The following is a 25,505-nucleotide window of genomic DNA, read 5'->3' on the forward strand; positions in this document are numbered from 1 at the left end:
GCAGACCGCCGTCACCACGTATTCCTCCCACGCGTGTGCATGGGCTGCAGACCTAGAAACGATTGATGTAGGAGCCAGCGCTCAGCTTAGCATTGAGGAATTAAAAAAAAAAAAAAAAAAGTGCTGAAAGCTTTAGAGCGCGTCTGTCGGCGGAGAGCGTTATTTACGAGTGGATTGCGGACTAGTTTAGCGAGGATGAACGGCTGCTATTGACATGTAAATGACTCCGCTGCCCCCCCAACGGCTCCATCTCCTTGTGTGATTGTCAGTAATAGGTCAAGTGCGCTGGTCTACATGATTACTTTATTTGCTCGCTTCACAAGGCGAAATGACTTTTGCCCGGGATTTTAGGCCACTCAAACAAAAAAAAAAAATAAAAAAAACAGACTACACAATTCTTAAAGGGGTTGTCACGGGGTTACCACAATGAAGTGGAGCCAGAAGACCACAGAGTCTGGTGGCTCCTAACTCCACCGCTGAGAAGATGCACTTCTCCAGTGTTTTAAACGTATTTCTTTCAGCAGAACAGGGGTTAATCGGCCATGTTAGAAATTCCTGCATTCAGCTTGTGCTCGGTTAGCCACTCCTTTTCCCTATAAATCTGGGCTCGATTACCAAGCCCTTGTCTGAGTTAGCAATTGCTTCAAGACACAGGAGTGGGAGAAGCTGGTGTTAGGAAAGCTGGACGAATTTATTAGCGACTGTTGCCTGGTTTGTACGCTTGGAAATTCCTTATCCTTCCCTGTTTTGCTCTTTTTCCCCCTCCCTACACACGCTGGTGGATTCCTCTGTTATATGTGAGTGTATATTTTGTGTGTGTAGTTTTCAGTTTAATCTTGTCTTTGTTCCCCTGTTGGGTAGGTGTACTGCCGTGCACAGTAGCGCCCCCTCTTCCCTGGGTGGGGAAAGGGGACAGACGTAGGGCTAATCTAGGAGATAGGGCAAGGGCAGAGCCCCGGCGTCTTCGCCATCTGAAGTATCCCGGGGAAAAAGGGCGAGCTAGGGCATCCCCTAATGTTAGGGCCAGGAAAGATGCCACTGGTCTCAGGTCACTCGCCAGTTGAATCCTGACAGGGGTACGGTCAAGTTTATTAGCTTACCGATCACTAGGCGTCTGACCGCCAGCATGCCCACCAATCCCAAGAACCGTGCGAATTAAGCAGTGGCGGATCATGTGCACTGTCACTCCAATCACACAAGACCCAATATCATTTTACAGTAAAATAAAGTAAGATGTCCTACCATTGGGAACCCTGGCCCCTCTGAGCCAAATCAGGGTCTCGTGACACACAGGATCGGGAGATCGCAAACACCGATTCATGACCATCTCCTCCAATATGAACTTTAAATTAATGGTTTGTTTGGATATAATGTCTGGTGGAGTAACTCTATACATTCATAACAATGAACCTACACTGATCCTGAGTTACATCCTGTTTTACATTCCAGAGCTGCACTCACTATTCTGCTGGTGCAGTCACTGTGTACATACATTACATTACTGATCCTGAGTTACATCCTGTATTATACTCCCAAGCTGCACTCACTATTCTGCTGGTGCAGTCACTGTGTACATACATTACATTACTGATCCTGAGTTACATCCTGTATTATACTCCCAAGCTGCACTCACTATTCTGCTGGTGCAGTCACTGTGTACATACATTACATTACTGATCCTGAGTTATATCCTGCATTATACTCCAGAGCTGCACTCACTATTCTGCAGGTGCAGTCACTGTGTACTTACATTACATTACTGATCCTGAGTTACATCCTGTATTATACTCCAGAGCTGCACTCACTATTCTGCTGGTGCAGTCACTATGTACATACATTACATTACTGATCCTGAGTTACATCCTGTATTATACCCCAGAGCTGCACTCACTATTCTGCTGGTGCAGTCACTATGTACATACATTACATTACTGATCCTGAGTTACATCCTGCATTATACTCCAGAGCTGCACTCACTATTCTGCTGGTGCAGTCACTATGTACATACATTACATTACTGATCCTGAGTTACATCCTGTATTATACTCCCAAGCTGCACTCACTATTCTGCTGGTGCAGTCACTGTGTACATACATTACATTACTGATCCTGAGTTACATCCTGTATTATACTCCCAAGCTGCACTCACTATTCTGCTGGTGCAGTCACTGTGTACATACATTACATTACTGATCCTGAGTTACATCCTGTATTATACTCCCAAGCTGCACTCACTATTCTGCTGGTGCAGTCACTGTGTACATACATTACTGATCCTGAGTTACATCCTGTATTATACTCCCAAGCTGCACTCACTATTCTGCTGGTGCAGTCACTGTGTACATACATTACATTACTGATCCTGAGTTACATCCTGTATTATACTCCCAAGCTGCACTCACTATTCTGCTGGTGCAGTCACTGTGTACATACATTACATTACTGATCCTGAGTTATATCCTGCATTATACTCCAGAGCTGCACTCACTATTCTGCAGGTGCAGTCACTGTGTACATACATTACATTACTGATCCTGAGTTACATCCTGTATTATACTCCAGAGCTGCACTCACTATTCTGCTGGTGCAGTCACTATGTACATACATTACATTACTGATCCTGAGTTACATCCTGTATTATACCCCAGAGCTGCACTCACTATTCTGCTGGTGCAGTCACTATGTACATACATTACATTACTGATCCTGAGTTACATCCTGCATTATACTCCAGAGCTGCACTCACTATTCTGCTGGTGCAGTCACTATGTACATACATTACATTACTGATCCTGAGTTACATCCTGTATTATACCCCAGAGCTGCACTCACTATTCTGCTGGTGCAGTCACTGTGTACATACATTACATAATTTATCCTGTATTATACTTCAAAGTAGGATTTATAGACTCTGGAGAGAATCTCCTTGCATATCCTGCTTGTTCAGTGTCTGCAGTAATTGAACTAGTGATTTACATCCTAACACCAGGGACTCTTCAGTAAAATGATATAGTGAAAACTAACAGTGTCTTTACATTGCAGGTGCTCCGCTAAGCTCTTAAAGGAATGTTTGACATCATGCTTACTGACTGTTTCAAAAGGAAAAATTGGATTATGTGCTATGAACTTGGATACTCAACTACTCGATTTTCAGCAGAAGTTGGATCTCCAACCGTTCCTTTGGTTCCATCTATCAGGACACCCCCCGACTAATAGTAAATGGTTAACATGGGGGTCTAATTGTGAGATGAAGTGGTCATCAAGGTCCGCTCATGGACGTCACCTTTCCCTTTACATGCAGGTATGTCCGCCGTAGACCTACCTGCAGCATGTTGAGTAGGAGACTGCGAAACTTGGTTCCTTCCACCATGAACAGGGCCATTTTGTCGCAGAGTTTGGCGGCGGTGTGTGCAAAGCTTCTGTCCGTCACAGCTTTCCGATAAATAGTCTTTACAATCTCCCCTAACATATCCTCGGAGTTGGCAGAGTTCTGGGCCTCCTCCATGAAGGTGGTGAGTTTGTAGTCCACGTCGCTACTATTGTTTCGCATACTGTTTAATATTTCTATCAGTTTGTCCATTTTGGTCCTTTGAGGATTGGTGGACTCCACGGCGTATTCTTCCTATAAGCCACGGAAGAAAATAAATCTGTTACCATTATAACACATTGGGGCTTCACTTGTGTAGTCACTAAGGAAAAAAGTGGGGAGATAGTTTACATTGCTGCCTCCGAGCCACAGAAAAGACGATCTAACCCCTGCCCCATCTTTACTACACTTATTTTGCTCTAGAAGAAGAGGGGAATGAAAATGATGAATTAACTGGTCATTATCATATGAGCAGGGGGTTTATGTTGCAGCAAGCTGCCTATAAGCCAAAGAGGCGGCAATGTAAGCATTCCCCCATCTTTGCTGCACTTTTACAAGCACTAGACGACATATGTCAAACTCTGACCTTCACAGTGATTGAATTTCACCCATGAAGCCAGGGACTATGTGGGGCCCAATATACCGTACAGAGGACTATGTGAGGCTAATTATACCGTACGGAGGACTATGTGGGGCCCAATATACCGTACGGAGGACTATGTGGGGCCCAATATACCGTACGGAGGACTATGTGGGGCCCAATATACCGTACGGAGGACTATGTGGGGCCCAATATACAGTACAGAAGACTAGGTGTTGCCCATTATAGTGTACGGAGGACTAGGTGTTGCCCATTATAGTGTTCAGAGGACTAGGTGTTGCCCATTATAGTGTACGGAGGACTAGGTGTTGCCCATTATAGTGTACGGAGGACTAGGTGTTGCCCATTATACTGCAAGAAGGACTAGGTGGGGCCAATTATACCATATGGAGAACTATGTGGGGCCCATTATACCGTATGGAGGACTATGCGAGGCCAATTATACCATATGGAGGACTATGTGAGGCCCATTATACCGTATGGAGAACTATGTGGGGCCCATTATATCGCATGGAGAACTATGTTGGGCCTATCATACCATATGGAGAACTATGTGGGGCCCATTATACCATATGGAGAACTATGTGGGGCCCATTATACCATGTGGTGAACTATGTACGGCCCATTATACCACATGGAGGACTATGTGGGGTCCAATATCCCGTATGGAGGACTGTGTAGTGCCTATTATACCATATGGAGGACTGTGTATGGCCCATTATACCATACGGAGGACTATGTGGGGCCAATTATACCATATGGAGGACTGTGTGGTGCCCATTATACTGTATGGAGGACTATGTGGGGCTCATTGTTCTGTAAGAAGGACTATCTGGGGCTCATTCTGTATGAAGGACTATGTGGGACCTATTCTGTATGGAGGACTATGTGGGGCCCATTATACTGTACGTTTAGGATCACAGTTGGGGCATCATACGGTTATCATACCATGCGTGTGGACAGTACTGTACATATTTAATTTATACCATTGGGCCATATGCTTTTTACTGCTCTTATATAACATCACAGTATGCCCAATTTGTGATTATTTTCTAATGTTATTCTAAAATCTATTAAAATGTACTTTGTTTATGGGACAATCCATTTAATTTTGTTTCTATGAAACAAGATTCTTCATTACACCCCTCCTCACATGTAAAGCGCCATGGAATAAATGGCGCGATAATAAATAATAATTATATTTGATAAGGAATAACTTATCAAAAAAAGTTTTTAATTTTGGCCCTCTGTATATCTGCGTTTGCCATCCCTGCAGTAGAATATGAAAAAGATAAGAATTGACTGATCATTAGTGTAAAACGGGCAGAGGGTAAGGTTTATGTTGCAGCAAGCAACATCTTTACTACATGTTTACATGCACTAGAAGAAGATGAAAATGATAAGACCTGTCTGGTCATTATTATAAAAAAAAAAGCAGCTGGGAAGATTTACTCTGCAGCAAGCCCCTTCCCTGCGGGAGAAAAGACAATCGAAGCCTTCAGAGCAGGCAATCATGCCCTACAACTAGATCACACTTTTGCATCTATTCGAACTGTAAGAGAGGAATGAAAATGATCGAAATTGTCTGGTCATTAGTGTAAAAAGAGCGGGGGGGGGAATTCACCTCCCAGCCAGAGAGAAAGAAGCCCGACCCCTTTGTACTATACTTTAAGGCTACGTGCTCACGTTGAGTATTTGCTTGCAGAAATTTATGCAAGGTTTCTGCATCTCTTGGCAGGATAAACGCTGCGGCAAAAACGCGCGTTTTTGAACAGCAATGAAGGCTTTTTTGAGCTACATAAAGATATTTAAATAATAAATTATGTAATTTCTTGGTTCAACACCACCTTTTTCATGCTGATGTAGTAGCATCAGAGTAATGGGAGTAGGGCTTGGTGTCAGCAGCTGTTATTGACACCTAGCTCTAAGCTTAAGCCCCCGTTACACACTGCGATATCGCTAGCAATATCGCTGTAAAGTCACCGATTTTGTGACGTTGCAGCGATATCGCTGCATGTGATACTTACCTCCGACCGGCTCCCCCGCTGCTTATCGTTGGTCGCGCGAGAACTCCCTGGACCATTCCTCGTCGGCCACTTCCTGCTGCGCTTCCTGTGGCGCCGACGAGCGAGGCGTGGAGGCGGGCGGGAGGACGCCAGGATCGCCGCGTCTGACAGGTAAGTAGCGACCCCCGCTATGTTGCTGGTGAGATCTGCCTGTGTGGCAGCTCACTAGCGACCACTTAGCGATGTACCAGCGATCCATATCGTTGTCGAGATCGCTGGTGCATCGCTAAGTGTAACGGTACCCTTAGTAATGAAAAGGTATCAGCCCAACAGCTTCATAACTAATCCAATAAGCAAACACAAACACACACGCAAACATTGTCACCAGCCTATGTAGGAGTATTAATGGAACGAAAGTACATAGGCTGTAACCAGACAGCAACTGTTAATTTTACAGAAAAAAAAATGAAAAAAAAAATTGTGAGGGCTCCAGCGTAATGTTAATAACCAGCAGAGGGAAAGCCGAAGGCTGGGGGCAGATGTTTATAGCCTGGAAAGGGGGTAATACCCATGGAGCTTCCCAGGCTATTAATATTAGCTCACAGCTGTATACTTAGCCTTTACTGGATATTAAAATGGGGGAGTCCCCCCCAAAAAATTAAGGAGGGTCCCCCTATAATTAATAACCCGCAAAGCTGATATTAATAGCCTAGGAAGGTGCCATGGATATCGGTCCCTTCCAGACTAAAAACATCAGCTCTCAGCAGTCCCAGAAAAGGTTCAGATTTGTGGGGTTGATGTCACCTTTGTATTGTCGTGTGACATCAAGCCCACAGGTTAGTAATGGAGAGGCGTCAATAAGACACCCAGAATAAAGTATTTTATTTGAAATAAAGACACAGACTGCTTTAATGAATCTTAATTAAACCGAACTTACCGAACGCCTAATCCACCAAAGCCAACGTTTCCTGCAACAAAAATAAAATAACCATAATATTCCTCACCTGTCCTCCAAGCCGATAATCCATAATGATCCACAACAATCCTGATCACTTTGAGAGCAATAACATCAGAGGTAATCGCTCCTGCAGTGTATCAATGAGCTGCGGTGAGAGAGTTCACCAGAGTTCATCAGTTGATCAGCTCAGGTCATCTTCTTTACGGCACCACTGCTGCGTGGGAAAGTTCTCACTCAGCGGTGCTGCGAGAGCACCGGAGCTGATGAACTCCGGTGAACTCTCACGGCAGCTCAGTGTATACTGCGGAAGTAATTGCCTCTTGTCAGTGTATCGCTGGCGGCTGGGTAGAGCGGTCACATCTCCCGATGTGACTGTTCTACACGCGAGATCGCTGTGGGACACTCTGATTATGGCGGACAGGTGAGTATATGTTGGTTTATTATTTACATTATTTCTAGGAGACAAAGGCATCAGGGATTTGGTGTTAGGTGAATATGTTTTTTTTTATTTTTATTTGAATATGTATGTAACTTTACTTTTTTTTTTTTTTTTTAACCGAGTACAGGCGCCGGCTGATGAGACTACTTCTCCCATCAGCGGCACCTGCTGTCAATGTTATCTGTGACAGCAGACATAGCCTGATGAAAGCAGTAATTGCATCGGCCCATGCCTGTTGACCTGCGGTAAGCTTTTTCGCGCAGGTCACCGCTGCGGGTCACAGTCACAGCTGTGGGGTCACACAGACATCAGACAGCATAACCCCACAGTGCTCTGACCGACGGTCTTACCAGTGGTAGTGTTACTGCCGAACGGGACCTCCGCCCCGAGTTTCCTACACTGGATTTATAATTAGTCCATCCTCAGGAGACAAAGTCACACATAGGTGTACACCACCAAAAAATTTATTTGTGTACAATCGAGAAAAAGAAAAGCTAATGTGTAACTAAAATTTAACCTTTATTCCACTGATTAAAATTATAAAATCCCTTACATACATCCACTGGATGTATATTGGATCACCAATATCGTGAGTGACCCACTAATTCCAATAGACAGAACTGTGTGAGAATTATCTTTTTAATTCAAAGGGGTTTTGACCATTGTCCCCTAAATAATTGGTCAATTAAAGTCCCAAATATAAAAATATTGGCAGAAAACGCATATGCCAAACATATGTATGCTAGCATCAGTTGGCTCCTATCATGTGATTATATATAACCACATGAGAAATTATAAAATCAGAGTCACTTAATTTCATCCCAATCTATAGTACATACTCCTCATTGGGAATGAAAATTTCTGCTAAATATTATAGTGCCGTATAGTAAATAATCACTGCCTAAAAATTGTCATTGTCTGCATTATAATTCTATTGCCAGTAGGTGTGTGTCCCTCATAATGCATACACCGTAAATGCCTCATGATAAATTCCCACACCTTGCTAAGATGTCACTCAAAAAGGCACATTGTGCGGTGATTGCTACCCAAGCACTGGCGCTATAGACTGAATATGTCTATTATGTTAATAAGTGGCATTGCTACCTGCCTCAGTTAATTAGTGACATTGCTACCTGCCCCACACAATTGCTATCTATTGGGCATGTGTCCCTGACGCGCGTTTCGCCGGTATATATATATATATATATATATATATATATATATATATATATATATATATATATATATATATTTTTTTTTTTTAAGTTCTGTCTATTGGAATTAGTGAGTCACTCATAATATTGGTGACCCAATAGTCATCCAGTGGATGTATGTAAATGATTTTATAATAATTTTAATCAATGGAATAAAAGGTTACACTTTAGTTACACATTATCTTTTCTTTTTTTCTATTGTTTTCCCACAGACAGATGACAGCGTGGGAAACACCATAGGAAGATCATAAAACACAAAACAAAAACTCAGCAAAATCTGCAGCAAATCCGCAAACATTTTTACACCTGTGTTTTTGCTGCGGATTTGACTGACTCAATTGAGGTAAATGGGTGCGGAAATGCTGCAGATCTGCAAAAAGAATTGGAAAGCAGAAAAAAAAAAAAACGCACTGCAAATACTTAAGCAAATTTACTGATCATGTGCACAACACTTCAGGATTGTCATAGAATTAGCTTGTAGAAGGATTCCATAGCGTTTTTGGACCATTTTCGTGCGGAAAAAACAGTAAAAACGCATCAGAGATGCACTATGCACGCATAGCCTTATTCATTTGATCTAGCAAAGGTGGATGAAAATTATAGGACTTGCCTTGTCATTAGTGTAAATAGAGCAAGGAAAAGGGGGGAAGATTTAGGCTGCAACAAGCTCCCTCCCAGGCAGAGAAGAGACAATGTACCGTACATGTCCTACCCCTCTTACACTTTTACATCCATATAAACTATGAAAGGGATAAGAAAAAGACTGGACTTATCTGGTCATTAGTGTAAATAGGACAGTGGGGAAGATTTAGGTTGTAGCAAGATGCCTCCCAGCCGGAGGAAAAGCAACCTAAATAGTGATGAATGAAAGTGCTCGGATTTGGTGTTATCTCAGCATGCTCGTGGGTATAACCGAGTGTCTTCGGCGTGCTCGAATAACATGTCTGAGTTCCCGAGGCTGCATGTCTCGTGGCTATTCGACAGCCACAACACATCCTGTGTGTTAGGCAATCACTGCATGCATTGCGGCTGTCGAAAGGCCATGAGACATGCAGACACACTGACTTATTATTCGAGCACGCTGAAGACACTCCGTTCGCACCCGAGCATGCTTATCCTTATCCGAGCACGTTCGCTCATCCCTAAACCTAACCCATTCCCTTACTTACTATCCTTTTACATGCGATTGCACTGAAGGAGGGGGATGAAACGATTAGAACTTTTCTGTCTATTGCTGTAAATAGGGAAATGGGGATCGGTTTCTACTGCCGCAAGCCACGGGGGGAGAGCGGTTTCTACTGCCGCAAGCCACAGGGGGGAGAGCGGTTTCTACTGCCGCAAGCCACAGGGGGGAGAGAGGTTTCTACTGCCGCAAGCCACGGGGGGAGAGAGGTTTCTACTGCCGCAAGCCACAGGGGGGAGAGAGGTTTCTACTGCCGCAAGCCACAGGGGGGAGAGAGGTTTCTACTGCCGCAAGCCACGGGGGGAGAGAGGTTTCTACTGCCGCAAGCCACGGGGGGAGAGAGGTTTCTACTGCCGCAAGCCACGGGGGGAGAGAGGTTTCTACTGCCGCAAGCCACGGGGGGAGAGGGGTTTCTACAGCCGCAAGCCACGGGGGGAGAGGGGTTTCTACTGCCGCAAGCCACGGGGGGAGAGGGGTTTCTACTGCCGCAAGCCACGGGGGGAGAGGGGTTTCTACTGCCGCAAGCCACGGGGGGAGAGGGGTTTCTACTGCCGCAAGCCACGGGGGGAGAGGGGTTTCTACTGCCGCAAGCCACGGGGGGAGAGGGGTTTCTACTGCCGCAAGCCACGGGGGGAGAGGGGTTTCTACTGCCGCAAGCCACGGGGGGAGAGGGGTTTCTACTGCCGCAAGCCACGGGGGGAGAGGGGTTTCTACTGCCGCAAGCCACGGGGGGAGAGGGGTTTCTACTGCCGCAAGCCACGGGGGGAGAGGGGTTTCTACTGCCGCAAGCCACGGGGGGAGAGGGGTTTCTACTGCCGCAAGCCACGGGGGGAGAGGGGTTTCTACTGCCGCAAGCCACGGGGGGAGAGGGGTTTCTACTGCCGCAAGCCACGGGGGGAGAGGGGTTTCTACTGCCGCAAGCCACGGGGGGAGAGGGGTTTCTACTGCCGCAAGCCACGGGGGGAGAGGGGTTTCTACTGCCGCAAGCCACGGGGGGAGAGGGGTTTCTACTGCCGCAAGCCACGGGGGGAGAGGGGTTTCTACTGCCGCAAGCCACGGGGGGAGAGGGGTTTCTACTGCCGCAAGCCACGGGGGGAGAGGGGTTTCTACTGCCGCAAGCCACGGGGGGAGAGGGGTTTCTACTGCCGCAAGCCACGGGGGGAGAGAGGTTTCTACTGCCGCAAGCCACGGGGGGAGAGGGGTTTCTACTGCCGCAAGCCACGGGGGGAGAGGGGTTTCTACTGCCGCAAGCCACGGGGGGAGAGAGGTTTCTACTGCCGCAAGCCACGGGGGGGGAGAGAGGTTTCTACTGCCGCAAGCCACAGGGGGAAGAGGTTTCTACTGCAGCAAGCCACAGGGGGAGAGAGGTTTCTACTGCCGCAAGCCACAGGGGGAAGAGGTTTCTACAGCAGCCAGCATCCTCTTAGGGTACCGTTACACCTAGTGATGCGCCAGCGATCCCGACCAGCGATATGACGCGGTCAGGATCGCTGGTGCATCGCTAGGTGGTCGCTAGTGAGCTGCCACACAGGCAGATCTCACCAGATCTCACCTTGATATCTCACCTTGATATCGGTGTCGGGATCGCTGGTAAGTCGCTTAGTGTGACGGGGCCTTAAGTATCACATGCAGCGATATCGCTAGCAATATCGCTATAACGTCACAAAATCTGTGACTTTACAGCGATATTGCTAAGGATATCGCAGTGTGTAACGGGGGCTTTAGTCCTATCCCCCCCCCCAGTTCTTTGCCTACACAGTAGCACTAAAGAATTAATCTCAATTACGGTATACGGGATTACATTTATTTAGTCCGGAAGCAGCAACCATTGTCAAAAATTGAGACTGCTCTTGATCATTTACAGTGCAAACACATAAAAAGCTTCTTGGACTAACCGCTGTTCTTTGTGCAAGTCACCAACATTCTACTTAAAAGGGATCCCCAAAAAATCTGCTGGTCCAATGTGCGCTCAATAATTTCTATCCATGAAGGTCGTTAAGTACCCATTGCCTCAATTCCCCCCAGGTTCAGGGCTAGATCACATCCTCGGCCCGTCTTTAGCTCAAGAGAATTCATCAGTGTGGATGGGCATTTATTAAAACAAGGGATAAAAAATTAGAACATCTAATAGTTTTAGGCAGCGCATCTGGCACCTTAATGTGCAGCCTTTTCTGCCTCAATCAAATTAATGTTAATTGCTGGCGACTTTTCAGAAGAGCGCAAATAGGATTACAAAATACAGATGCAGCAGGCGTCCCGGGTAAATGATGGTCGAAACACAACCACACATAAATCACACCTCCGTTGCCCTGATGAGCGCAGCGGTCACGGTGTAATTAAAAGGAAATCAATGGGTTAAAAGACGTTCACAGTAAAAATCACACTGTCGAAACACCAAAGGAGGTGGCAAAAACACGACCTGTAAGTTTTATTCCATTTCTCTGGCCATTTTTCTTTTTTGCACTCTTATTTTTCTTCTCTTCCAAGATCCAAAATTTATTTTTTTTTCTTTCAACATCACCATATGGGAGCTTGTTTATTTTTCCAGGACGAGTTGCAGTTTTTAATGACATCTATTTTACCATACAATGTACTGGAAAATGAAAATAAAAAAATCCAAGTGGGGGAGAAATGGTGAAAAATAAATATCCCATTCCAAAAATGCTTTTTTTAATTTTTTTTTTTTTTAAAGTTTTTTTTATGGTATTCTTTGTGCAGTAAAAATGACCTGGAAACGTGATTCTCCATGTCAGTACCGTTTCATTGATCCCGAACTTGTACTGAATTTAATTTTAGTGGATAAAAAATGTAAAAAAAAAAAAAAAAAATATATATATCATGGTTTGAGTCGCCATTTTCTGAGAGAGATAATTATGAGTTTTCCAATGATGGAACAGTATGAGGACTTTTATGTTGTCCTGCCAGCTGTAGCTTTTTATTGGTAGCATTTTGGGGTATATTAAACATTTTTATTGCTTTTTATTACTTTTTTTTTTTAGAAAAAAAACAAACAGTAATTTGATAATTTTTTTCTTCATTTCCTCATTTAAAATAACGTATAATTATTATTACTACTATTAATTATATTCACGCTCATGAAAATCAATAATGGAAAGAAACTGGGTAAGCTGCTCTGCTGATGATAAACATGAGACCCAAGATATTTTTGAGCAGTCTATTATCCACGCGTTTTGCAGTCATCCGACTTCATCAGGTCCTCTACTTTTAAAAAATGTAAAAAAAAAACAAAAAAAACAAAAACGGTATCATTGTTGAAAATGTGTGTGTAAATATATATTTATTCGGTCGTCCATGACAGCACCACCTGAGAGAGGGGATCCGCCCTCCAGGAACAGGAAATCCTACAGATACATAAGGGCGGCACCTCTCCCACGCATCAGTTGGTTTCCTGTTCCTGGAGGACAGGATTCCCTACAGATCATACTATCATGGATGAAGGAATCCCCAGGCCGGCTGTCCGACTCAGGTGACCCGCGCAGGGTTTCACAGCAGTGTGCGAGGCAGGTGGGAGTGGGGTCCGGTGGATGCCCATCTCCTGGGCCGGCACCGGCAGGTAAGTAGGGCCTCCCCCCCCAGGATCCCGGTCCTTGTTCCGGCTGGTGCGGCTCCCCTCGCCAGGATCGCGGTCGGGGTCGTGCGGCTGCGCTTTGGTGGCGTCCGGGGGGGGGGCGCTATGTGTCGGCGCCGCTGGGGCACTGGTGAGATGCGGGGCCGGTGGTCTGCGCGTGCCTGGACCGGCTGTGACGCGACGGGGGGCGGGGCCGGTGGTCTGCGCGTCCTCGCTTGTGCCTGGACCAGATGTGACACGACGGGAGGCGGGGTCGGTGGCCTGCGCGTCCTCGCGCGCCCGGACCGGAAGTGGCGCAGGGGGGGGGCGGGGCCAGTGGCGTTGATGGCCTGCGCGTCCCCGGACCGGAAGTGGTGCAGCGGGGGGCGGGGCTGGTGGCTTTGGACCGGAAATCAGATGCCGGCTTTTCTCTCTCCCCGTGCGTCGGCGGCGCGGCACGCTGGGGGGGTGGACGTCGGGGAGAATGGGGTGAAAATCAGCCCCTGGCCACGTCACCTGCGAACCCGGATTTCCGGGGGGAGAAAAAGGGCTCAGATGCACTGCCGAGCGGCTTCAAGCTCAGAGGCAGGATGGACACTGCCGAGCGGCTTCAAGCTCAGAGGCAGGATGGACGAGCTGGAAGCTCCCGTGCCACAGCTGGACAAAGAGCAGGAACGTACCTCAGAGAGGTCCCAAACCAGCTCCCAGCAAAAGAAGAAACGAACTGGACAATCCGGCCACAGAAGTTCCTCCAGGCCGAAGGATCCAGCTCGCCCCCCCCCGTGATCCGGTACCTACGCCTTCTGATCAGGGTAAGAGATCTTCGTGAATGTGCCCTGACACAGTATCCCCCTTATGTTTTTCCTCCTACAGGGGAAGAAATGTACTGACAAGGCAAAAAAACAAGGAATGCGCCCTTTGTACATGCCCCTTGCCGGATGCCTACCCTAAGAGGCTGTGCCAGTCATGCATACGGCAGACGGTAAAAAAACGGAAAAAAGGGGGGGGCGTAGTCCCAAAAAGTTACAAGCATACTTACTTGCTCTGTCCCCCCTCCTGTAGGTGGCAGAAGAGACCCCTGACTTCGCTACAAGTCTAAGAGAAATAATCAGATCGGAGAGTTAAAGCCCTAAAAACCGTACCCCAGGGGGAGTCGTTTAGGAAGAGAAAGAGGGCGAGCTTCTCAGAGTCAGGCTCTTCAGCAGACCCTAGAGGCAACGAAGACTCCAGTACCCTCCACCTCCGCATCCTCTTCAGAGGAAGACGCCAGCCGTTTCTGCCTAGGTCTTGACCAAGTGGACAAACTAGTCAAGGCAGTTAGGGCTACCATGGGGGTAACAGACGCCAGACTTGAACGGTCAGCACAGGACTTAATGTTCGGGGGTTTAGACCCCAGGAAACATAAGTCGTTCCCGTTAAACGACAACGTCCAAAATTTGATTAATAGAGAATGGAGGAAACCGGAAAGAAAAGGCTCCCTACCACTAGCCTTTAAACTGTGATATCCCCTTTGAGGACCCTGTAGTGAATAAATGGGACAAAGCCCCGAAATTGGATGCAGCAGTGGCTAAGGTGTCCAAAAAATCCACTATTCCCTTTGATGACATGGTCTCTTTGAAGGATCCGCTGGACAAAAAGGCGGACTCCTACTTGAAAGGCGCATGGGAAATGTCGGCTGGCGCCCTGAGACCGGCGGTCGCAGCTACCTGCACGGCCAGATCTATGATGGTCTGGCTGGACCAATTAGAAACACAGCTAGTGGACAGAGCCTCGAGGGAGTCTATCTTAAAAAGCCTACCTACCATCCAGGATGCGGCAGCCTTTTTAGCCAACGCTTCAGCAGACTCTGCGAGAATGGCGGCCAAGGCCGCAGGGCTATTGAATGCAGCCCAACGGGCTATATGGCAGAAATGCTGGCCCGGGGATATCCAGGCCAGATCCCGGCTTTGCACCATCCCATGTGAGGGAGAATATCTATTCGGACCAGTCCTAGATGAACTCCTGGAGAAGGCTGGCGATGATAAAAAGAAATTCCCTTCCCTACCCACCACTTCCTATAGGCGTCCCTTTGCTAGGAAGAGATTTTTTTCAGAGGAGGTCATCCAGGGACCGGGGCAGATGGGAAGATAAGAAAAGGAAAGGTACCGGTTTTATGTTTGGAGGGGGACGCCAAGAAGCATCCCGTGAGTCCAAGAAACCTCCCCAATGACTAGAGGCCCCGGCGGGAGGTGGAATATCGGCCTTCTACCCAGCCTGGTCGCGGCTCTCGAACAGTAACTGGATCCTGGGGTTGGTGGCCACAGGCCTAAAGATCGAATTTGCCTGTGTCCCCCAGAGCAGCTTTAGAGTCACTCCGCTTAGGTCTTCCTTGGCGGAACAGACTGCCCTAGAAAGCGAAGTTATTGAACTATGCCAGAAGGGGGTACTGATAAAGGTACCAGAGGCAGAGAAGGGCGAAGGCTTCTACTCCCCCCTATTTTTGGTCCGTAAACCTGATAATTCCTACAGGACCATAATTAATCTGAAGGCGCTTAACAGATACCTAGTCATTCGACCTTTCAAAATGGAAACGATCAGCTCCACAATAAAGTTGCTGTTTGAAAATTGTTTTATGGTGGTATTGGATTTAAAGGACGCTTATTACCATAAACCCATCTATGCGTCTCACCAGCGTTTCCTTAGAGTGGCAGTTCATTTGGAGGGGTCGTTGCAGCATTTCCAATATGTCGCCCTTCCCTTTGGTATAGCAGTCGCCCCCCCCAGGTGTTCACTAAAGTTATAGCGGAGGTTATGGCCCATCTACAGGAGGCATACATCCTAGTAATCCCCTACCTGGATGACTTCCTTATTGTAGGAAAAACAGCAGTCCATTGTCTGGATCAATTGCAGAAAGCAAAATTGGCCTTAGAAAGGTTAGGGTGGCTATTAAACATCAAGAAGTCCCGTCTACAGCCCATGAAGGTCCAGCAGTTCTTGGGCTTAATCCTTGATTCGCATAATCAGGAATGTCGTCTTCCTCCCAAGAAATTGGTCCGCCTACGTCAGCAGGTCTTGAACGTCTCCAATAGTCCTTCCATGTCTCTCAGGAAGGCAATGTCCCTCGTGGGCTCTCTCTCATCCTGCATCCCCGCGGTCCGGTGGGCCCAGTTCCATACAAGGGGGCTACAGAGCGAGGTTTTACGCCACCAAAAAATCCTGGGCGGGTATCTAGAAGGCCGGTTGACTCTGTCCCAACAGACTTTGAGATCCCTTGAGTGGTGGCTAGACGAGAACAATCTAGCCAGAGGAGTACCCTGGGAATATAACATAGCCCGGGTAGTCACCACGGATGCAAGCCCTACGGGTTGGGGGGCCCACATGGGGGAAACCTTAATTCAGGGCCTGTGGGACAGTCATCAGTTGGAAATGTCCTCCAACCTGAAAGAGCTAACAGCCGTAGAGCAGGCAGACAGTTAAAAACCTTCTTGTGTATCTACAGGGGCACCATGTTCGTATATTCTCCGACAATCAGGTCACCGTGGCTTACATCAACCACCAAGGCGGCACTCGGTCCAAGCCCCTGATGGAGGTAGCAGAACGGCTGTTCCAGTGGGCAGAGCAACATCTTCTGTCTTTAACAGCTCTGCACATAAAAGGAAAACACCACGGCAGACTTCCTCAGCAGCAACCTCCTAAAGCAAGGAGAATGGTCCTTAAAAGCGTCCATCTTCAACCAGATAGTACTAAAATGGGGACAGCCAGAAGTGGACCTCTTCGCCACCAGAGAAAACAGGAAGGTGCCACGGTTCTGCTCCCTGAATCCCAGGGAGAACCCTCTGGCAGTAGATGCTCTTCTAATCAAATGGGACTTCAGGCTAGCATACGCCTTCCCTCCACTGGCTCTACTACCCCTGGTGATGAGGAAAGTCAGGAAGGACAAAGCGAGGATTATAGTGATCGCCCCGTTTTGGCCCAGGAGGGCATGGTTCTCATGCCTGAGGACCATGTCGGTATCCGACCCTTGGGTCCTACCAAACATCCCAGACCTCCTGTCCCAGGGCCCAGTTTACCATCCTCAGGTAACTGGCCTACATCTGACGCCGTGGATTTTGAACGGGCACTGCTCAAAGAGAGGTTTTTCCCCGTCCCTAATTAACACCCTGTTTAAAAGCAGAAAACAGGTTACAACAAAAATCTACGTGAGGATCTGGAAGAGATTCCTTCAGAGCTCAGGGGTAGTAGCTGGACAGTCCACTCCCATAGCACAGATCTTAAGAGTTCTTGCAAAAAGGTCTGGATATGGGACTCGCCACCAGCACCCTCAAGGTACAGGTGTCAGCTCTTGGGGCACTGTTCAACTGCAACATCGCCAGCAACCATTGGATCAATAGGTTTATTAAAGCAACAGGCAGGTCCAGACCGTTAGTAAAAAATAAATGTATGCCATGGGATCTAAACCCTCTTCTTATGGCCATGACAGAGGCCCCGTTTGAACCTATATCATCAGCTTCCACGAAAAACCTATCCCCTTAATGTGGCACTCCTGGTGGCGTTGACATCTGCCCGAAGAGTGAGTGACATCCAGGCACTATCTAGACTCCCTCCTTACATACAATTCAGGGATGATAGGGTAATTCTTACACCCGATCCGGCATACCTGCCTAAAGTAGCCTCCAGTTTCCATAGAACTCAGGAGATAGTACTTCCATCCTTCCTCCCTAATCCCACGAACGATAAGGAAAGGAAATTACACACGCTAGACGTTAGGAGATGTCTTCTAGAGTACCTGGCAGTCACCGACCCCTGGAAAAAAGATAATGCCTTATTTATTTCCTATCAGGGCACTAGAAAGGGCCTTAGGGCTTCAAAAAGTTCGCTAGCGAGATGGATTAGGGGGGCCATTTCTTTAGCATACACCTCAAAAGGCAAACCGGCCCCTGGCAAGCTGAGGGCGCATTCCACCAGGGCCATGGCAACCTCTTGGGCAGAGAGATCGGAGGTCTCAATTGACCAGATATGTAAGGCAGCTACTTGGTCCTCTCCCAGCACCTTTTATAACCATTATAGACTAGACCTGGGTGCTTCCTCAGACCTCTCCTTTGGTGTCAGGGTTCTGCAGGCTGTAGTCCCTCCCTAAAGTAATTATTACTCTCTGTAATTCTCTCAGGTGGTGCTGTCATGGACGGTATTTTTCGGAGTCCATGACAGCACCCGTACATTCCCTCCCTTTAGTTTAATTTGGGTGTGCACTTCTTCCTCTTATAGGAGACACAGATTAGATATTAGAAAAAAACTTTTTGACAGTTAAGAGTGATCAATGAGTGGAACAAGCTGCCACGAGAAGTGGTGAGTTCTCCTTCAATGGAAGTCTTCAAACAGAGGCTGGACAGACATCTGACTGGGATGATTTAGCGAATCCTGCTTTGAGCAGGGGGTTGGACCAGATGGCCCAGGAGGTCCCTTCCAGCTCTACGATTCTATGATATGTACACGGGTAATTAATAGTCATGTAGAGTATTGTATATAAATTATGCTATTAACCGTTGTGGTCCTCTTGTGCTCTGTAAACCAACTGATGCGTGGGAGAGGTGCCGCCCTTATGTATCTGTAGGATTTCCTGTTCCTGGAGGGCGGATCCCCTCTCTCAGGTGGTGCTGTCATGGACTCCGAAAAATACCGTTAACCGGTGAGTAACTACAACTATCCCCCTACAGAGAGTGTGCAAAGCTTCCTTTTTGTGCCAGATTGAACCAAACAATTGGAGATGAGGCTGAAAGAGGGATACTGCAATATGTATACAGAAATAGTTGTGAGTCACCACGTAGAGCATAATCGGCAAGGAAGTAAATAAATAAAATACAGGTATTATTGAATCTTTTTCCACTATACTATATGTCAATCTGCTCAGCCCCTTCTCTACCCCGGGCTGCCCCCAAAAAGGACAGCTGGCTGTGTGTGTAGTCAGTGCTGCCCTCTGCAGGACCGCACATTCATATTCGAAAAGGTCTGTCCCATTTTAATCCCTGGCTATTTTTTTTTTCTCCCTGCCTTTATTTTTTTTTTTATAATTTTCATCGAGTAGTAAAAATAAAATGGTACCAGGTTTCTCTAGGTCAGAACGATTTCAGTATTTGCGTACTTCTATTTTTTGCTATTTATGTATATATTTTATATTGTATGTACAATATTTATATATTATTGTTTGTGTCACCATTTTTTTTTTTTTTTGAGACCTGCGACTTATTCTTTTTGTCCATGGAGATGTGGGAGGACTTAAGTTTTTTCCCGCTCAGAGAGGACATTTTCATTGATACTATTTTGTGGGACATACGATATTTTGACCACTTTTTATTGGGATGTACAGAGACCAAAAAATGGAAATTCTGGCTTTCCGACATTTAACGTGCAGTTTAAATAATTATATATTTTGGTAAATCAGGCATTTTTTATTGGACAATAGGATACCAAAATAAGTTTTCAAAATGTATTTCTTTTTTTTTTGAAGTGGGGAAAAAAAAAAAAAAAAGCAATGTATATTTAAAACATATTTTGGTACGTCATCAAAATCTGTCTGAAAATATAATCACAAAGGCAAAACCAATAGCAAACACTATATGGGGATAGAGCCCGCCAAGGCGACACAGCCTGGCACAGCGACTCACCGCCCACTCAATCACTTCATCTGTACCGTTAACGGCTTCTCCTATTGTTGACTATGGGCCTACCGGAGAAAGTCGAATTCTGCTCTTTCTCCATCCTCATAGACCATTGCTTGAGCATGAGCATTCCGGAGCTCTGATCACCCCATCTCTGCATTCTTGGCACCATACATGTAAACCTTTTGGACAGCTAACCCGTCCGCAGTGTTCTTACCTTCTCTTTGAGCCGTCTCCGAAGCCGGTCTTTGGAAGATTGGAGCAGGTTTATTTTCGGCCTCTCCCCATCTCTGCTCTGAATACTGTCTTTACGTTTCGCTTCGGATTCGTTGCTGCCGGTCTGCTGGGATTGTCTCTCGGGTGTTTCTGTGCTGCGGTGAATTTCTAGGGGGATGTGAACTGTGCAAACTGTAGCGTCCTCTATCTTCAGGCTTTCCGAGTCTTTGGCATTTCTCTGTGGGTCTTTTTCACTTGGCGAGTGCCTCTGGTTGTGGTGCCATCGGCGGTTTTGGCTGTACCCATGATGACCCTGCTTGCCTGAGGAATGCGGTGTTTGGCATCCTTGGTACGGTTTCTGGTGCTCCCTGGTGTTGTGTTTGGGAGGAACCGGTTGGTGCTCGTTGTGTTGTGTTTGTTGTTGCGGCTTATTCCCCCCTTGCGATTTCTGTTGTTTCCTAGAAAGAAGTTGACAAAAAATTATGCGCCATTCCAGTCCTTCTTTGATCTCATTTTGGAGGGAGAATTACAAGCATCAAATAGAAATAAAAATACTGTCAAACAGAGGCAGATGGGGCACCATGATCGCAAGATCCTCCTAGTTACAATGATGACCAATACTTCGGATGGGTCATCAAAATCAGATCGGTGGGGGTCCGTAAGCCGCCTCTGCCACTGACCAGCTGAATGCAGACCCCAATAGGCACAGTGTACGGAGCTGGACCCGCACAGCGACATATACTGTGTAGTTTCCATTCTTGGGTACTGCACCTCCCCTACTATTGAGCTCACCTGTTACGCCTCTGTACAGAGTAGACAACCGGCCGCAGTAGGAGATACAAACAACTAATCATGGGGGTGCTGGGTGTCGGACCCCAATGATCAAATATTGACAAATTATCCTAAAGCTAAATCAATATATGAGAACTAGAGATGAGCGAATCAATTGGCAGGACCTTGGCCCAGTGACTGTCAGTATTCCGTGGCTACCGGACTGCGAGCCACCTGCAAACTGACTGCATTATCGGCGCCTCTCTCAATTAATAAGAGAAGTGTGACGTTATGATTGCATCACATTGAAATGATGACATTGTGCTGAGCCTACAAACTAGAAGAGGCAACAAGGGTGGCAGCAAGGCGGCGGTCTTGCAGCGCTCCGATCCAGCGGTCTTGCAGGGTTCCAGTCCGGCAGTCATGAAATGGGGTCCTGCAAATGGATTTGCTCATCTCAAATAAGAACCTTTTAAAAAGGGAACCAGTTACTTTCAAACTAAGGTCACAAAAGTCTGACAGAATCCCTCATTAAAGAAAGACACGTGCCATGTATTAAGAAATGAGCCGGGAACGAGGAGGGAAGAGTCTGTTGGGCAGTTTCCTCTGGATTCTCCCTGCCAAACTTGATTGACAGGTCTCTTTCTGTATACAAATAGGGAGACACTTCTCTATCAAGCCAAGGTTGGCGAGGAAAAAAAATAACTGGAACAACGGGTTTCCTAAAAAAACGATCAAATTCTGTCTGCCTGAGGCCAACACAACTGGGTAGTAGAAAGAAATTCCAGCTAACATCCCCAGGGGCACGGATCACTCGGTCTGTGTGCAGTAAATGAGAAAAGGATGAAAGAGTTCAAGATCTCTTGATCCAAATGTATTTAATATTGTGTTTCATTAAATGATCCATGAGAAATAGGCAAGACATAAATGCAAAAAATGGAAGGAGTCACTTATGATCCATAAATGCTATCAAGATAAGCGTTTCGAAACGCGTTGCCATTTTGCCTGTTTCTCGTGGATTATTTAGTAAAAGTGCAGCACCTATTTTCACACTATTGCAGGTGAGCCCTGTGCAATTTAAAGGGACAAAGCTGCACCAGGCACAACCACTGGAAGAAAGCAGCCATTGCTTTCCAAATCCTGTACAAACCCTTTAAAGACATAGCACATTCGGATTGGAATAAGGGGAGTCGTGAATAACTGCTAATGGTGCCATTCAACATGGGTGTTATTGGGTGGTGTCTACATGATGGAAGTGGGAAAACAAATATAGGGATCCTGTGGGGATCATCTTCCAGGGAGTTGGGAGAAGACCAGGAAGAAACCGAGACTTTATAGATCTTCCTGAACAAACTGATTCGGCCTGCCCCAGCCTTTCCAAATTAAAGTGTTTCACTGTGAGTTGACCATGAAATCCCCGGAGAGCCCGAAATCCTGCAGAGCTGATGGCCTATTGACACCTCGAGGAGTGTGACTCAGGCAGGCTTTGTTATAAATACATTAGCCAAAAAGAAAAACCACCTTGACACCTTGAGATACATTCCCTCATACAATAACTCCAAAGGGTGTTGATAGGCAGCAACTTAATGCAGAGAAGGCTACCCACAGATTTCCTGGAGGAACTTTCTCTGGAGCTGTCTTTGCCTTGAACTCACAACATCCTTTACTAGAAGCCCATAAGTTGACACGTGGGTATGGTGGATGGCTTCATGTCTACAAGGTTCACAATCGAACCTGAGAATCATTTGTCTGTCGACATTGCATTGGTTGAAGCAGCCCATAAATATCATACATCTTTTGAACGATAATGACAAATTCTGGTACCTGATAATTCCAGAAACAAAAGAGATCGATAAAATTTACAAACCAACAAAAATCATATTCAAACTGCCACTATCATTATCGTCGAAACGTGCGTCGGGGTGAGGGGAGTCCACTTGGCCACAAATTTGAGGTATTGTATTCATTCTACTGTTGGTCACAAATCTGAGGTATTGTGTTCATTCTGTTTTGTTTTTATTTATTATTCTCTCCCCCAATGTTGGGTGTAAGCCTTGGGCTTTTGAGATTGATATGTCAATATGTATTTGTGTTGGGCAACCCTACTTCGGCTAGGCCAATTGTTCAATGTATTGGGGTTTCCCGACTCTCAACCTGACAGATAATGCCAGTAAAGAGAAAAACTGGCCAGTTTGTATGAAAAAGCCAGAGATGAGAAGAAGTCTTCGAGGGATGTCCTGCGCCAATATAGAAAAAAAAAACAAAAAAAAAAAAAAACAGATGGACCTTCAATGGCCAAGTAATGGTTCTACCTGGCAATTACCCAGAGTAAAGAACCAGAACATGGAGACAATTGTGACATCCATTTGAATCGTAAAACAAAAGCTGAAAGGAAGGAGCCGACAACGGCAGAAGAGGAGCGGGACATTTGTAATGAATGACCTCATCAGACAAATGTGAGGCAGTCACTGAAACGCAAGGACTTTATCTGCGGGATTACACTGCTATAACAATATGTGCTAATTCTTCTCTTCTTCGAGCACCAATTCCCTATGGGCCAAAAGAAAACAAATGAGCGGTAGCAGGAATCTAGCGTCTACTGCGCCTCAATTCCCCATGGAGTCTGCACCGCTATTCATTTGGGGGTTTCTAAATATACGGAGCTGTTGATTGAGGTCGCTGGTATCCAGGGATGGGGAAAAGGGGGGGGGGGGTTTGTTGCTTCTTCAACAGCACAACAGATTAGCACTTGGAAAGAAAGGAACACGAGTGTGTAACAGCCGCATGGCTCTCCAGCGCAAAGCTGGGGTACATAGAAATTAAAGGGGCCCTCCTGGCAAGACTAAAGATGCGTTATGTATAGTGCAAGATCTGAGCAGGACACAGATATTTTATCTGCTGATACATCTCACACCCAATGGCGAGTTGCACTGCCTAACCCAATTACATAATGGATGCTCATGCTTGGAACTCAAAAGTACTGGAAACCATATGTTTTATACTGCGCTGCCATCAAATGATGATGAAAAGACAGCAATCAATTTCTGCAGTTTATAGGCCATCGCATTTTCGGAGTTTCAAACTTCATCAAAACGGAGGAATAAGTGAAACTCAGTTCAGGGAAGGAGTTCACGGGACCTTCAGGATGTGAAGAGTGTTTATGTGGAATAATGGGCCAAAATAACACCTGAGCAATGCCTGAGACTAGTTTCTCTGTAGAGGAGGCGTCTTGAAGTGGTCATCACCAATAAAGGATTTCGTCCAAAGTATTAAAGGGAATCTGTCCCCCCATTTTAGCCCCATAAGATGCGGCCACCGCCATCAGGGGCTTATCTATAGCATTCTGTAATGCTGTAGATAAGCCCCCGATGAAACCTCAAAGATAAGAAAAACACGTTAGGATTATACTCACCGGGGGGCGGGGGCGATTGGTGTCGCGGTTCGGTCTGGGTTCTCCCATCTCCTAGTGATGACGTCCTCCTCCTTACTTCTCCCTCGGCTCCTGCACAGGCATACTTTATCTGTCCTGTTGAGGGCAAAGTACTGCAGTGCGCAGGCGCCGGGAAAGGTCAGAGGTCCGGCGCCTGCGCACTGCAGTACTCTGCCCTCAACAGGACAGATAAAGTACGCCTGCGCACGAGCCGAGGGAGAAGCAAGGAGGAGGACGGCATCGTATGAAGATGGGAGGCGCCGGACTGGACCGAATGCCAGGGTGAGTATAATCTCTTTTTTCTTATCTTTCAGTTTACATCGGGGGCTTATCTACAGCACTACAGAATGCTGTAGATAAGCTCCTGATGGCGGTGGCCGCAGCTTATAGGCCGAAAATGAGGAGACAAATTCCCTTTAAATAGATTTCATTAAGCGTGTTCAATACTTTTCCCGATGTCATTTCTCATTATTGCATATAACTTAAATTATGGACGTCTATTGTTTGATTTCCTTGCCTGTGTAGACTGGGTGGCTTGTAACTGACATCTGGTGAAAATTTCATTAGAAATATATATATATATATATATATATATATATATATATTTTTGTAAAACCACAATTGTGGAAAGATGCAAATAATTTTGTCAAGTTGTGTCTGAAATTATGTCCAATTTGCCTTTTTTATCTACTTCTTTTTCCAATACAGACAAAGGAAATAAACGTGTAAGAAAATGGAACAATTTCGGCTAATTATATATATTATACATATACATAAATATACACACAAGCCCCTCTAGAAAAAAAACTAAACAAAAAGGCACTGCTATAGATGCCTGATGAGATGCATGCACGGTCTGCAGGTGTCGTGCACCTGTCTTATTCATTAGAAAAGGATTAGCAATTGATAATTTCTGGGGCATGTGTGCAGGATCGGCAGCTATGCTTTTTGTCCCTACAGGTTTACTGCATTCATTTACAGATCCCTGCTTTGTTCCTTGCTAACCAGTATACTGAAGGCTAAAATCGATGGAAACCCAATGTACCCCATCATAAGCAATAGGTTCTGCTGGATTGGTCGTGTGCAGGTTTCGGCATTGCTGTTATTTTTGGATTTC

The 25,505-nt window shown here is 46.2% G+C and overlaps 1 protein-coding gene across 3 annotated transcripts in view; it reads right to left on the reverse strand.

Moving 5' to 3' along the window:
* The window catches only part of CTIF (cap binding complex dependent translation initiation factor), a 191,546-nt gene that overhangs the window by 72,718 nt on the left and 93,323 nt on the right, over positions 1 to 25,505 (reverse strand). For all 3 annotated transcript variants that reach the window (XM_073584749.1, XM_073584750.1, XM_073584751.1), the window contains 2 exons: positions 20,189 to 20,645; positions 3,323 to 3,622 (listed from right to left, as the gene is read on the reverse strand). In XM_073584749.1, coding sequence (XP_073440850.1) covers positions 3,323 to 3,622; positions 20,189 to 20,645 — 757 coding nt within the window. The remainder of the gene's footprint in view (positions 1 to 3,322; positions 3,623 to 20,188; positions 20,646 to 25,505) is intronic.

This window comes from Dendrobates tinctorius, unplaced genomic scaffold (assembly GCF_039654945.1).
Source record: "Dendrobates tinctorius isolate UK_male_01 unplaced genomic scaffold, ASM3965494v1 ptg000085l, whole genome shotgun sequence".
In the NCBI taxonomy this organism is placed as follows: Eukaryota; Metazoa; Chordata; class Amphibia; order Anura; family Dendrobatidae; genus Dendrobates; species Dendrobates tinctorius.